Consider the following 15,669-nt stretch of genomic DNA (forward strand, 5'->3'; position numbering starts at 1 on the left):
CAAACTTGGGAGATCGGGTCACAATCTTCGAGGCTGAAAAGGTGCAATTATTGGCCCAAGTTGAATCTACCTCTATCGTTGTTCCTCGCCACCTGCAGGAGGTTTGGGTTCATGCCGAGGCCCAACGAGACATATACAAGGGTTTGTGGTAGGCGGGCAATGTCTATGAGGCTGCTTATGAAGGAGCCCTAGTGAAGGCACGAGAGGCTCGTGTCAACTGCGGCTACGACCCTGTGACACCGGAGGCCAGCGAGGATGCTGATACTGAGGAGGAGTTTCTTGAAGACAATGATGGGGAGAATGATGGTGATAACGCCGAGTGAAAATTTGCTACTGCTTTAGTATATTTTTTATGGTTCATTTTCGTCTTTTTTTTTATTGGGCATGTTTAGGCCTTGTGTAAGGTGTGGCTGTTGCGCACGTATATATAAATAAATAAAAAGTTGTTTCGCCTTCGTATATCCTTTGATTTTCTTTCCCTTCCCCTTGCTTGTTACATCTTTTTGTTTTGGTGTAGACCTTCGGATTTTTATATGGCGAGTCCCTGATTTTTCGATTTGGGAATCTGACCTTGACCGGATCGAGTAGGGTCTCGTCATGTGAGTCCGAATGGAGTTGCTTCGGACTCGCACATTCGGGCAAGATTGACTTCTGATTTGTCGCTTTAGGCGGAATCATCCTTGATTCAAACGAGGTTGAATTCGGATTCGCCATTTTGGATGAAGTCAGTTTCGACTTGAACATTCGAGTGGGATTGAGTTCAGACTCGCCAATTTAGGCGAAATCAACTTTTTCATATATATTCGAGCGGGGTCGAACTTGGAATCGCCGTCTGGAGCAAAGTCAATTTTTGACTTTTATTTGAATGAGTTCGAACTTTTTCTTTTATTTAACGATGGCCGGTGGCTGTAAAGGTGTTATTTCGAGTAAATCTGAAATAGTAACCTATTCGATTTGGCAATGGTCAGTGGCCGTAAGGGTTTCATTTCGAACTAAGGTCGAAATATTAACCCGTGGTAATTCGAGCGAGATCGAATTCTTCTTTTGGCGATGGCCTTTGGACGTAGGGGTGTTATTTCGAGTTAAGGTCGAAATGTTAACCCGTTGTAATTCGAGCGAGGTGGAATTCTGCATTTGACGATGGCCTTTGGCCATAGTGGTGTTATTTCGCGTTAAGGTCATAATGTTAACCCATTGTAATTCAAGCGAGGTCGAATTCTGCTTCTGGCGATGACCTTTAGCCATATGGGTGTTATTTCGCGTTAAAGTCAAAATGTTAACCTGTTGTTATTCGAGCGAGGTTGAATTCTGCTTTTGGCGATGGCCTTTGGCCGTAGGGATGTTATTTCGCGTTAAGGTCGAAATGTTAATCCGTTGTAATTCGAGCAAGGTCGAATTCTGCTTCTGGCGATAGCCTTTGGCCGTAGGGGTGTTATTTCGCGTTAAGGTCGAAATGTTAACCCGTTGTAATTTGAGCGAGGTCGAATTCTGCTTCTGGCAATGGCCTTTGGCCGTAGGGATGTTATTTCGCGTTCAGGTCGAAATGTTAACCCGTTGTAATTTGAGCGAGGTCGAATTCTGCTTTTGGTGATGGCCTTTAGCCGTAGTGGTGTTATTTTGCGTTAAGGTTGAAATGTTAATCAGTTGTTATTCGAGTGAGGTCGAATTCTGCTTTTGGTGATGGCCTTTGGCCATAGGGGTGTTATTTTGCGTTAAGATCAAAATGTTAACCCGTTGTAATTCGAGCAAGGTCGAATTATGCTTCTGGCGATGGCCTTTAGCCGTAGGGGTGTTATTTCACGTTAAGTCGAAATGTTAACCCGTTGTTTCATTGTCCGATTTTGGAGAATTTCACAGGTCACCGTACTATTTGTGCGTACGTCGGAGTGAGTCATGGCGTGCTCGATTTTGTTTTTACTGGAGAATATTGGGTTTTCCCTGGGTGAGTCCCAGTTTTGCTTAGCTTCTGTATTTCTTGGGTGAGTCCCAGTTTACTTTTGTGCGTTTCTTGGGCGAGTCCCAATTTGCTTAACTTTGCTTGCATTGGAGAATACGATGCGTTTCTTGGGTGAGTCCCAGTTTGCTTTAAATTGCTTGCATCGGAGAATACCTTGATGGGGAGTACAAAATGTTGCTCTGTTTCATTCACTGGAGAATGCTATACATCTTCGTTTCATACATATATTGGAGAAGTTTCCATGTATCTAGTCCCTTCATCTCCCGGCTTGGGGAAGTAGTCAACAGGCGGGGTGATGAATCATACTTGAACTTCGAGACGTCCCTTTCGTCACCTCATTAGAAATCTCCCCGAGAAGACCCAATTGGGACAAAACCTGGGTGAGGGAAAAAGGGTACGACTTGAGGGGTTTTTCAGAAGTTGAAGTATTTGAGGTTGGGGATATTCCAATTGTGTTGTAGTAGTTTTCCTTCTATTTTTTCTAGTTGAATTCTCCTTTGCTTGCTTACCCATGCGAGTGCTCGCATTCCTTTTTAGACCAACAAAAGAGTAAGGATAAACCAAAATGAGATTTTCCGTACCTCGACCCAACGAGTCAGTGAAAGGAGTGACGTTGTAGTGTTACTCGCTCCGCCTAGTGTTCGAATGGTGGTTTTAGATTTGGCGGCCATGTTCAGCTCCATTGTTAACAGCATCTACGCTTCGCATGGTTGGGCCTACCTCACTTGCTGAAGTGTTGAAATCGAGTCCCGGTCCGATCTCGTTCGATTTGTACCAGCAACAAGGGAAACATGTTATACTTCGTTCATAGACCATCCAATGTGTGGGGGAATGTGAAAATAGGGCAGGATGTGCCCATTCTTTCAAAAGACCACGTAGCAAGTTGTCGTCCCCTCCCAAGGGGTGGGAATGCAGGTTAATATATAAGGTAAATACGTCAAATTGGGTTGTGGTCACGCCAGATGACCGTGATCCTATTTTAAACGTGCATACGTTGTGCTAAACCTATCGTTACAGGCGAGATATGAGTTTTGTATAGATATTGGTTATAACTTCTACTTTATGTAGCAGCCTAACCTAGATTGGTACGGTTGTCTCGAAGGCTTATTTACCGCTCTTTCGAGTGGGTAGTGACATTTTGCCGGTTCTAGATCTGAAGGAAACTAAGAAATTTGGTTAAGAAATCCCCACAGATGGCGCCAAATTGTTTGACCAAAAAGTATAAAACCCCTTTGTTGAACTAATTATCAGAGATATAGAAGGTAAATCTTAGCCAAACATAATTGATCCTAGATCCAGATATACAGAACACGAAAATCGAAGAAGAACAAGAATGTGTAATATTTCTTAATATAATAATCATACATCAGATATGAATGATAAGCTTACATCTAAGACAGATTTGCACCATAATCATGGAAGTAAGGAAGGGGAAGAAAGGGAACTGTTGATGACGAAAAAATTCCCTTTTGTTGACTCTATAGGGGTAGCTATCCAGAAGCCTCCATCCTTCTGGGTTTAGCTCCCTCTATATATATCAACAATTTTCCCTTTTATCCAATAGTCTTTGACCGGCGTACTTTCTTACGACTGTACCCTTCATCGTTTGCCCGAACATTTCGTTCGTTCTGCGATATATGCTTTCCGACAGTTTGACCCCGGTGATGGCCGAGGTGCTCTTTGCTATCTTGCCCCGTTGGCATGATTACGGCCTGGTCGACCCCTTATCGTTCTTCTTAAGGACAACCATCCCATGGTCAGATTTTGACCCATATAAGTTCTTGCCTCGCTTCGCCGTTGAGCTCATATATTCATTGGGTGATCCCTTACTCTCAAATTAAAAAAATTATCTTTTTAATAAAAGAAATGAATTATGAACCATATTTTTAGGAAATGTGACAATCAATACTATCTAAAAGTGGTCAAAATAGAAACGAGAAAGGTAAGTTTGGCTTGTAATAATCACATCTAGTCAAGCCAACACCCGGGGGGGGGGGGGGGATAGATCGTATGCGTTGGGAAAGTTTGCTTTGCTTCCACTGCAAAGTACACATTACATTACTTCTTATCTTAATATTTTGACCCAAAAAAATTACTTCTTATCTTTACCTTTTCCCATCTTATCCTCATGCATTTTGCTTTTCTAGAATCTGTGATGACGAAACTCGTTTTTTCAATACTAAGTTCTAATACGTACACATGCCATAATTTGAAAAGTGAATTTCAAGTTAACCTATTACATTAAAAAATATCTATCTATCTATCTATCTATCTATCTATCTATCTATCTATATCTATATTATTATAAAAACACGAATATTTCATGCTAATTGTTGGATGATGGAAATATCCTTAAAATATTAATAGACTTTTATGCCCTTAAAAAGCTAAAAGATTTCTTTAAAAAATAATTTCGTATTGGATAAAATTGTAATATTTAAAACTTTACCTAATTCGAATTTGTATGAGTTCCTAATCTTAATCAAATTTAAACTTCTCACACGTTAATGTCCACCTATTCCGAAGTTCCAACTCATACCAATTCTATATGAACAAGAACACGTTCAATCACATCTCACCATTATATGAAAGGTAATTTATTGCCTCATTGAACTCCTTAAAATTAGCCTTTATATCACATGCACAGATATATTAAAATTATTCAAGACACTTCTTCGAGAAGAAAGATTCTCTAAAGAAGTTGTCTATATTTAAGTATAAATTACAAATATCCAAACATGAAATCTTGAGACTTTTTTACACTTTGTAAGTATATTCCATGTTGGAATTAAATATAACTATAATTAATTTTTAAAAATATTATTATTTATGGTATTATAATTAATTATGATTCAATATATGTACCTGATTTGAAAACTATATCCGGTTGAACAACATCGTACTTTTTAGTACCAATGAGTGAACTTCTAGCTTTTCCATTACTTGATATATTGTGTAAAGATATATCAATTTTAGATGAACAAGAATACTTTGAGCCACCTATTATACTATTTTTTTTTTTGGTTTTTCATACGGTGTCTGATATTTATATTGGAGCCCGATTAAATTCGGATTTGCCGGAAAATCCCATATTAGGGGTAAAGTGCTCACTAACGAAGATGACTTCATACCCAAGGCTTGAACCCGAGACCTCTGGTTAAGGATGAAGGAGTACTTAATCACTCCACCACAACTCTTATTGATCACCTATTATACTATTAACACACTATATAAACAGATTATATAATTTATTTATCACATGAGTTTTCTCGTGACACGCACCCTTCATATGAAAAAAAAAAAAGTACTTAGAACTTTGTTAAGATATAGCAAATTATAATGATTGCAGCCAGAGAATCACTGCACAATCAAGTAAATATGATAAAGCTTTTGCTCTTGAGGTTTGACACTATTAATATCTTTATATGTCGATCAAAGTTCAGTTTTGAGTTCTCAATGAGATTATGATAAAGTGTATCGCATGAATTGGAAGATTTATCTTTCTTTGACTTCATTTGTTTTTAACTTAATGTTAGTTTTCAGACGTGCCTAAGGTTATACGTGCGAGACACGTACATAAAGACTAGTATTTATTAAAAGAACGAAGCGCCTATCGAAATGTTGGTCGCCTTTTTTATCCTTCTTAAGTGCATTTTACATTGGATATAATTGTAATTGTATCTAATAATATTTTTTTGGGGGAAAAATCAAAAGCTGCCGTATATTATCGTTTTCGTTTTATAGGATTCTTTACAGATTTAGGATTTCCTCCAAGAACCGTGGTGTATTACCTTTTCTTTTGTTTAGCATTCTAGATTTAGAATTCTTTTATACTAATGTTACTTATGGTGTGTCTTATCTTTGTTTAAGTTTAGGATTCAATTTAGATTTATGTTATCAAAGGTGCCGTAGGTTTAGGATTCTTTTATTATCAATCTTAATTGTTCTATAAAAAGAGTCTAATCAAGACATTACTACAAAGTTTCAACAGCTTGAGTTTTAACGGAAGATAACTTTAAATATTTTCAACTTTTTTAGAGCGTATTCATTGAAAATTATCTTTTGATCCGATTGCAGTCTTTAAAAATATTTTTATTAATTATGGGTGTGTTATAGTAAAAGATCAACAATTGTTGATTCTTCAAGCTGATCCTCGAGCAGATTTGAGAATAGGAACTATTATCTATACTATATTAAAAGCACGAAGGTCTTTACCGAAATGTCGTTCGCCTTTTTTTATCCTTAACAAGTGTATTCTACTTTGGATAAAATTGTAATTATAAACTCTAGTAAGTTTTTCCTATGGAAAGAATTTATTTCTGTTTTTTCTTGCATACGGATTGTTTATTTTAGGTTTAGATTTCACTTTAGTTTAGAATTCTTTTACCAATAAATATGTACTTAATTATGTCTTTTCTTTGTTTAGGTTTACCATTCACTCTAGATTTAGGATCCTTTTAGGATTCACACTACAAATCTTTTCTAACAGCTTTTGTTTTCGTTTTAATTATTGTATATAGCTTTATTTTATTAACAACTTTTATTTTCGTTTTAATTATTGTAGGCATCTTACAATTATTCATTGGAACAAGCTCTTCAAATTTTGTGGATTTGGATACGATAGTAGCTGCATCTCTAGAGTCAAAATTTATCTTGTATTTGAGGTAAATTTTTAATCTTTAGTGGGTTTTTGAAGTTAGGTAATAATAATAGTTTATGTATTTTTGACATACAATTACAAATTGAAAAGTTGTTAATTTTGTGTTCTTTATTTACAATATTTCATGTATGACTATCAGTTTATAATTGACTTACATACAAGTTTTATACAAGTTATTTAGACTTTAGATCAATGTATTTCGCAACAAAAAAATGGTTAGGCATTCTAACTCATATCAATTCAAGATCTTATTAATTCAACATTATTTTTGCCTTGTGTTTTATAATTAAAATTGCTAATTGTTGTGCCAGCTCAAGTAGCTCATATTTTGTAAGAATATTTTTTTTTTGATTACCTTGTTTGATTGACTTTATTATAGATATTACATGATCTAAAAACTGTGTTGCTTAACGAATAAACATTAATAATTAGTGTCCAAGAATTTTGACGGTTCCATCCGGTCAGGTAAACAATTCTTCATATTTCGGAAAAATAGTTATTATAGAATACTATGGTACTTTTTCAATTTTTTTGTCATAAAATCTTTAAGGAATATTAATTTTAAGTTGTGGTATATGATTTTTCCGTCTCACTTACAATTTTAATTTTGTTAAACAGTAAAATTGCTTTGTGCACGAAATAAATTTACTATATTTTGAAAGTTATATGTCTTTGTTGAAGTTCAGCCACGAGTTTCTTTTTTCAATCTTTGATCTCAGAGATAAATTTTCTAAACTACCAATTTTCTTCAGGTTAATTTAATTGCTTTACCTTTCTTTAGTGTTTATACTATTCATGTATTGTTATTACTTATTTGAGTTTTATGATGAAGAGATCATCGGGACTATAACGTCATAGTTGGCATTTTTGCTATAATAAATTAATAGGCATAGAACTTGTGGCTAATTAAAAAGTTGAGAAAGTTAAATGATTTATAAATAAACCTTTGGTTTGTATTATTAAGAAAATTTGAAAATAAACTACCCAGAAATAATGGACATACTTGCAGTATGATGGTGTGTTGTTTAACCTATATAAAAGTACTATATATTGTGGCGTTAATGCATTAGGAGATAAATTTTTTTACTCTGTCCGATCCTTGTTATGCATTCAAGTATTTTTTGATGGATCTTCTTCTCAATTTAAATTTTTGCTTGACTTTTACGATCTTATTGCCTTGTCAACGATAATTGAAGTACCAACTAACATTTAAAAAAATTGATTTCTGGATAAGAGTCTTACTTATTTAAAATAGATTAAAATAATTTTAAATTGCAACAAATCAAAGCCTTTGATAGACTCTTACATTTGTAGATGTGGAGGTAATGATATTTTCATATTCTTATTATGTTAATTTCATATTTTTAAATTATTTCAATTGTGATATTAAGATTAAACTTTTTACGGGGAACAAAAATTCAAGCTATTTTTCAATGATCAAACTGAAATGTCGGGTAATTTTTTACAACAAAAGCAAGACCTATTACATCATAAACAGCCACATAAGTGTCCAAATTCTGATTTTCAATTGGTGCACAAAGAACTTGAGTTTATATTCAATAATGATACTGTAATTAAAGATTGCAATAATAAATTTTATATCATTAGTTTTTCAAACAGTTTTGTTTCATTCGAAGAGGAAGTCCAATGCACAAAGGAAACAATATCGGGTCGTTTCTTTTGATTTTATTTAACTTTCTCAGATTTTATTGATTAATTTTACATTAAATGTATAAATAATAATATTTTACTTCTATTTACTTAATAATTTATTATTACCTTCGCTATATTTTCTTTTAGTACATACTTGATATTTTGGTAAAAGTTTAGGCCTCCCTTGGAGAAGGAAAAAGAAATAAAGAGAGATAGTATTAATGAACAAAAAGTAAGCTACAAGTTAGTTTAATTTATTCATTATTATTATAAAAAATAATTAACTGATTCAAAGGTATTTAATACAATTGATATAATGTTTAATTCTAAAATTAGAGTATATCCTAAAATTGTATAGAAATGACACTAGGCAGCCACTCTAAGGCTGCTATTTAAGAATTAGTCAGTGCGTCCTGAATTTCAGTTTTTCAATTCAATTTTTTTGGGACAAAAATGCCATGAATTGTCCTGAAATTAATATTTTTAGTTTAAAGTTTTGAGACTAGCTAATCTCTAAATAGCAATATCCTTGAGTGACTATGTGTGCACTTGCCCTAAAATTGTAACCTTATGGCTCCATTAGCCGAAAAAGAAGGTGGTATATATGTCCTATTATACATAGTATATAGTATGTATCATATACAATTCTTTATTAATAGACATGATTTTCACGTGCAACGCACGTATCCTAAAATTAGTACTATGTTAAAAGCATGAAGACCCTTAGCGAAATATCGTTCGTCTTTTTTACCTTTTTAAAAATAGAATTCACATTGGACAAAATTGTAATTCAATTATTTTCCTAATATTTAGGTCTTTAAAATCAAATAATCTTGTTTATTAAGTCTTTCCTTATTTGAGTCATATAGATATTCCTAAAATTTAGCAATTTAATATGGAATAATTTTTAAGTACGTAACTTCTTTCCCTCTAGAATCGAGTAAAATACAATAAGTATTTTCTTCCACCTGTGTTGCTATTCTTTGGATCCTCACCCCTTTTATAATTTTCATTTTTCCCTTTTCCCCCAAAGTATTATAAGATTGTCCTTAATTCGTTTAGCATTTTTATTTATTTCTATTTCTATTCTAACTTTTACTACATTACTATCGTACATGATAGTATAGCTCTACGAAATTTGAGTTAGATCCAATAATATCAAATTTGAAATAATGTCACTACTCTTACAAGATAATTTAACGTGGGCATTCCAAAAATAAAATTTAGCCAAAAGTAAATAATATGAAAGAATTACGCAATATTTATGAATTATGTATATAGGTTTAGGATTTCATCTTAATATTGTTTGATTTAGTTTTCTCTAATGTTAATTTAGATATTTCCTCATATTATCATATAAGCTGTAACAGTGTCTTACAATCAATTTTTTTATACATTATTTAAGGTATAATATAGGTTCAACATTTGTGATCATGTTTTTTTCCCTCTGCAATTTTTTACTTTAAGTTCCCAAACAATTTTGAATAATAGATACACATTTCTCCTTCCTATCTCAAAACTTTAAGTATCAACCTTTATTCTTTAATTTTTTAATATCATGATTTTCCCCCTTAAAATCTATGTTATAGACTTATTAAATAAATTAAATATTATTTCTAAGTAAGAAACAAAGAAAAAATAGTGATCTAGCAATTATAAATTAATAATGTTGAAATGAAAAAAATGAGCAAAATAAAAGTTTAGAATACTAATTTGTTTGACTCAGTAATTTTAATAGCAATCAAAACTCAAAAAACTATTTGCACAATTAAGAGAGTTCATAAATATATATTAATGACGAAAAACTTATTATAAATAAACGTAAATTGTATAATAAAAATATCAAAAAATTCTTTATTTATACTGGAATCAATAAACTTGGAATGAAATTAAGTTTAATATATTGACTGAGATAGATTGAGGACTATAGGATTAGTCAGATCTATTTCTCAATGGGGCGGGGAATTGGGATATAACTCACCTTGACGTGGTGTATTTTGAAAGTTGAAAAAAAAATCAAGTCATCAATAAAAAGAGAGGGATTCGAACCCTCTATACGATTAATGGAATGTCTATTCCTTTATTGAGTTAGCTAAATAAGATCAACAATTATTATTTTAAAAACTTATACATCTTCCTTTAACTTTTATTTTATAACTTAAACATAATTTTTAATATAATATTTATGCAATTTCTTTAAAAAATAATTTTATTCAGACGGTATACAAAGCGTGTATTCTAATATATCTCCCAAAGAATTAGGGCCTTTAAATCAACTAATATTTGGTCTGTTAAATATATTTTTTTATTCGAATTATGTAAGAATTTCTAACATTTAAAATTTTAAAAACAATAATTATACATTGATTTAAGTGTCCAACGGAACTACAACCAAGTAGCCATATTTTGTTCCTCTTTTAGTTTTTTTTGGTTAAAGTAAAAATTTTATTCAACCAAAATTGTATATTTACAGCCACTAGTCCCATTTGGACTCAAGAACTAGTCATCTCTATCTCTTTCTATCTAAGAGTGTTAACTTTTGTGTTGACATTCATAAGTTATCTACGCTTAGTAAGAAAACTATTTAAACTATCTAGTATCTTCTTCCATTTGCTAATAACTCTGTCCTCTAATGTGCAGTTGGAGGCTGATTTCTTTGATTCTCTGTTGACTCTCTCTCTTTTCATTTTGAAATCTTCTAGCATTCCTTTCACTCCATACATGGTAAATTGTTGCAGCAAACAGCCATGCCAGTACCTGGCCTTTAGCTCTGCTTCCTCTACACCTCTTTGCCATCCAGCATACCTCCTCATTCCATATTTTAGGGATTCTGTTTTCATTCATCCACTTCAATAAAGAACTCCAGATATCTCTTGCGTATTTACATTCAAAGAACAGATGAGCTAGTGATTTTGTAGTTCCCTTGGGGCATAATACACAATCTTTTGGAACATTTATTCCCCATCTCTCTAGTCTGTCCACAGTTGCAAGCCTTTGTCTTATGGCTAGCCATAGAATGAATTGATTTCTAGGGATCTGCCTTGCCTTCATGGTAAGATTTTTCCAGTGAACTTTTTGATATTGTGGCTGAAAGGACAAATAAGTTGTCTTGATGCTGAACTTATCACCCTTGCTGCACTTTCCCAGTTCCACCTTGTAGTTCCTGTTGTCAACCAATTTCTTGCATCAAATATTTTCCCCACAAGCCATCAAGCTTGTGTAGGTATTTTCATGAACTCTATCTCCTTGTTCTTTATGTAATAGCCATATATCCATTGCACCCATAGTGATTCCTTCCTTATAGATACTGCCCATAAGAGTTTGCATATGGCTGCTCTATTCCACAAAGTATAGTCTATCAACTTTAGACCCCCAGCCAATCTTGGCATACACAGTGATTCCCAAGAGACTAGAGCTTTCCTTGATGCTTCACAACTTCCGGTCCATAGAATGGTTCTGCATATACTTGTGATGAGTTGAATAACCTTCTTGGGTAAGACAAAAATCTGAGCCCAGTATGTTTGCATCTCAAAGAGAACACTTTTGATCAGCTACACCCTTCCACTCTAAGATAGAAATTTAGTAGTCCAGCATCTAATTCTTGCTAACATCTTCTCCACAATTGGCATACATTGTCGGACAGTAATCTTCTTAGAAGAAAGTGGAACCCCCAGGTATTTGAATGGCAGTTCTCCTGGTGCAAACTACATCTCATTCAAAATCTGTTGCTTCAGTTCTTGAGAAATTCCAGCAATGTACAGAGAACTCTTGTCCAAGTTTGCTTCCAGCCCAAACACATCAAAGAAATGATTAAAAGCTTGGATCATTTGTTGGATTGAAACTCTATCAACCCTGCAGCACATGAGTAAATCATCAACAAAACATATATGTACCAGCTCCATCTTACTGCATCTAGGGTGGTAATTGAAGTCCGGATTGTGTTGTAACTGTTTGAAGGATCTATTGAGGTACTCCATAATCAGCACAAATAGGTACGGAGACATGGAATCACCCTGTCTCAATCCCTTCCTTGCCACAAACTTTGGAGTAATCCCTCCATTTATCAATATAGCATAGCTTACAATAGTCACACATTCCATAATCCACCCAACAAATTTCCCAGGAAACCCAAACTCTAGCAGAATAGTTCTAAGAAAATCCCATTCAACTGAGTCATAGGCCTTTCTGATGTCAACTTTTACCATACACCTAGGAGAAACTCCCTTCTGCATATAACCTTTTACTAGCTCATGCGCAATGATTACATTATCAAGGATACTCCTTTCTGCTATAAATGCTGACTGTGAATGTCCAACAATTGTGTCTGCTACTAGTTTGAGTTTGTCAGTTAGAATTCTTGCTATCAACTTATACAAAGTTGTACAACAAGCTATGGGTTTGTACTCCTTCACATATGTGGGATTAGCTACCTTTGGTACTAGAGTGAGTGTGGTGCAGTTTGCTTTCTTTAACATTTTCCCAGTTTCAAAAAACTGGACAATAGCCTTACTCACCTCCTTTTCTATTACATACCAATATTCTTTGAAGAATTCTGCATTAAACCCATCCACCCCTAGGGCCTTGTCATTTGGTAGCTCTCTTAATGCCTGTAAAACATCCTCTTTTGTGACTGGTTGAATCAGTAGCAATTGTTGGTCTCTTTGTATACAAGGACCATCTTTAGCAATGTGAGTATCTACACAAGGTAGTTTTTGTGTTGTTTACCATCAAACCTTGATAAAACCCTATGAATTCCTGTTGCACCTGCTTTGGGTCAGTTAACTACATTCCATGTTTATTACAGATAGTAGCAATATTATTCCTAGCATGTCTTGCTTTGAGTTGAGCATGAAAAAACTTGGAATCTGAATCTCCCTGTTTGATCCATACAACTCTAGACTTTTGTTTAATGACTCTTTCCTAGATAATAGCCCATTTCTCCAGCTCCAGTAGCATTTCTTTCTCTTATGTGATCAATTGAGTACTATACAAATCAGTTGCCAATGCATCTTGTGTTTCTTTTAGTTTTGCCTGCAGAGCCTCCAACTTTAGATCTAGAATGTTCATCTCTTGATTCATCTATTTAACAGCTTGTTCCACTTGTTTCAATTTCCTGCAAACTCCATACATAGCATAGCCATCAACTTGGGTCTTCCATATATCCTCTACCATTTCCTTGACTGATTGTTGTTTCAGCAAGACATTGAGTAATCTGAATGGTTTTGGCAACTTATGTCTAACAATAGTAGTAGTTAATAGTATAGGGGAGTGGTATGGGCAACCAAGATTTAAGTAACTACTTCTATACTGCTATACAAGTTAAACCATTGAGCATTTCCAAATGCCCAATCAATTAAACTGTAAATTCTGTCTCCAGGATCCCTTTTATTACACCAGAAATTCTGTCATCCCTTTCTTTTAAGTTGCCCTAGTCCCACTTCATCTATACAGTCCTGGAAGTCTTGTGTTTCATTCTATTGGACTGGTGCTCCATTGATCCTATCCGCAACAGATAATATTGTATTAAAATCTCCAAGGATGATCCAAGGGTCTAGCATCATATGGTTAATTACATTTAACTGCCTCCAAATTTCCTTCCTCCCTTCAATAGTGTTATAACCATAAACAAATATGACATAGCATTCAAATAAAGATCCTTTATCCTTCACTTTGCAATGAATAGTTTGAGGCCCTGAACTTTGTATATCAACCTCCAGCAACTGTGGTTTCCAGCATACCCAAATTCTACCATTTTGATAGCTTGTATAATCACTGTAAATCTGCCAATCTGCCCCTATTTTCTTTTTTATTTTCTCTGCTCTTCTAGCCTTCACCTTTGTTTCTAGACAACCCAATAGAGCCATTTTATTTGTAAGCAGAAAGGATTTAAACTCCTTCTACTTATAGGGCTTGTTCAGCCCTTTAATATTTTATGATCCAAAAGGGTTGTTTAGTTAGATTAGTTCCCCTTACCACATTGCTAGTGGTAACCTCTGTATGAATTCTCAATGCACTAAATTTATTCTTTCTGAGCATCAACTCCGATTCATCAATCTTTTGATTTTTGACTGTTGTAGCTGGCATTATTTTCTTTCCCTGTCTACTTGTTTATTCTGTTGTTGTCCATCCTCTTTGGTTAGTTTCTCATTCTGCTCATTGTGAGCAGTCTGTTCTATCTGTTGCTCCTTATTCTGATCTTCATTCATGGTAACAGTCTTGGCTATCCACTCCTTCTTCTTTGGTTTCTTTCTAATGTCCTATCTAGGCTCCTTGTGTTCTGCTGGCTTTGTGCAATCTCTTGTGTTATGCCCAACTTTCAAACAGTCCTGATAGAATAGTGGCTTCCACTCATACTCAATATTCTGTGAGTAATGTGTTCCATCAGGTAACTCAAGAGAGATCGACTCTGGTAGAGGTTGAGATATGTCTATTTCTATCAGTATTCTAGCATATGCAATCCTTTGCTCTTGAGCTGTTAATTTGTCTATGCAAATAGGCTTCCCTATACAACTAGTTATTCTCTCCAAATTACCAGGAGCCCAAAATTGGATTAGTAGATTTGGGAACATCACCCATATCGGAATAAGTTGGGTAGGTTCCTTATTCATTTGGAACTCTGGATCCCACTGCTTTAGGATAAATGGTCTATAGTTGAAAGTATAAGGCCCTTGCTTAAGAATTGCTTCCTTGTCCTCCTCATTATTAAATTTAAAAATGAAATACCCATTGTTATGAAGGAAAACCTGCGGTGTACTAACATAATTCCATACTCTATAAATAAATTTGAGCATTTCTTTGAAAGTAGGATTTCCAACAATTACATTCCCAATTAAAGCTCGACTCCATTTCTGGTTTTGCTCAGCTATTTCCTGGGGGTTTAGCTTTACTATTTTAATTACATCCTTCATCACCGGTGGGTAGTAATTTAGCTTAAGCCCCATGTTTTGCTCTCTATTACCTTTGACGACTTCAGCCATCGTAGGCTTAGTTCCACTAGATATTGCAGAGAATGCCAGTTTCCTCGATGCGTTCATAGTCCTGCATCAATTTTCGGCGGGGTCTCTGCAGTTTTCGGTGGAGGTCCTACTTGCAACACTGTGGGAGCACTCCCCATTCTTGTAAACCAGTGACCAAATTGAATCGGTGCTAAGACATGGGGTACACCCGACTTTGATATTATTTGCCTAGTTTCTAGTACCGGTACCAGAGCTGATTGCTTCTTCTTCCTCGTCATCTCCCTTTGGGCACACGTTAGTAAACCTAACGTAACATGCGCCTTCAGAGCGTTAAAACCGTTTCTTTATTTTTAAACCCTAACGTTCTTTTAGTGTTGATAAAGTTGGAAGGAACGAACTCTATATACCTAGGTTACAATTTTCTTTTTATTACCATATACAAT

The 15,669-nt window shown here is 34.5% G+C and overlaps 1 protein-coding gene across 1 annotated transcript; it reads right to left on the minus strand.

The window, feature by feature from the left end:
* Positions 1-14,527: 14,527 nt before the first annotated feature.
* On the minus strand, positions 14,528-15,304 carry LOC107775908 (uncharacterized). Its single transcript, XM_016595711.1, has one exon. It carries the CDS (start codon positions 15,302-15,304, stop codon positions 14,528-14,530), a length of 777 nt encoding a protein of 258 aa, XP_016451197.1.
* Positions 15,305-15,669: the final 365 nt, after the last annotated feature.

The sequence above is a fragment of the Nicotiana tabacum genome, chromosome 11, assembly GCF_000715075.1.
Source record: "Nicotiana tabacum cultivar K326 chromosome 11, ASM71507v2, whole genome shotgun sequence".
NCBI lineage: Eukaryota > Viridiplantae > Streptophyta > Magnoliopsida > Solanales > Solanaceae > Nicotiana > Nicotiana tabacum.

Coding starts and splice junctions, on each gene's coding strand:
- LOC107775908 (XM_016595711.1), bottom strand. CDS start 15,304: ATGAACGCATCGAGGAAACTGGCATTCTCTGCAATATCTAGTGGAACT.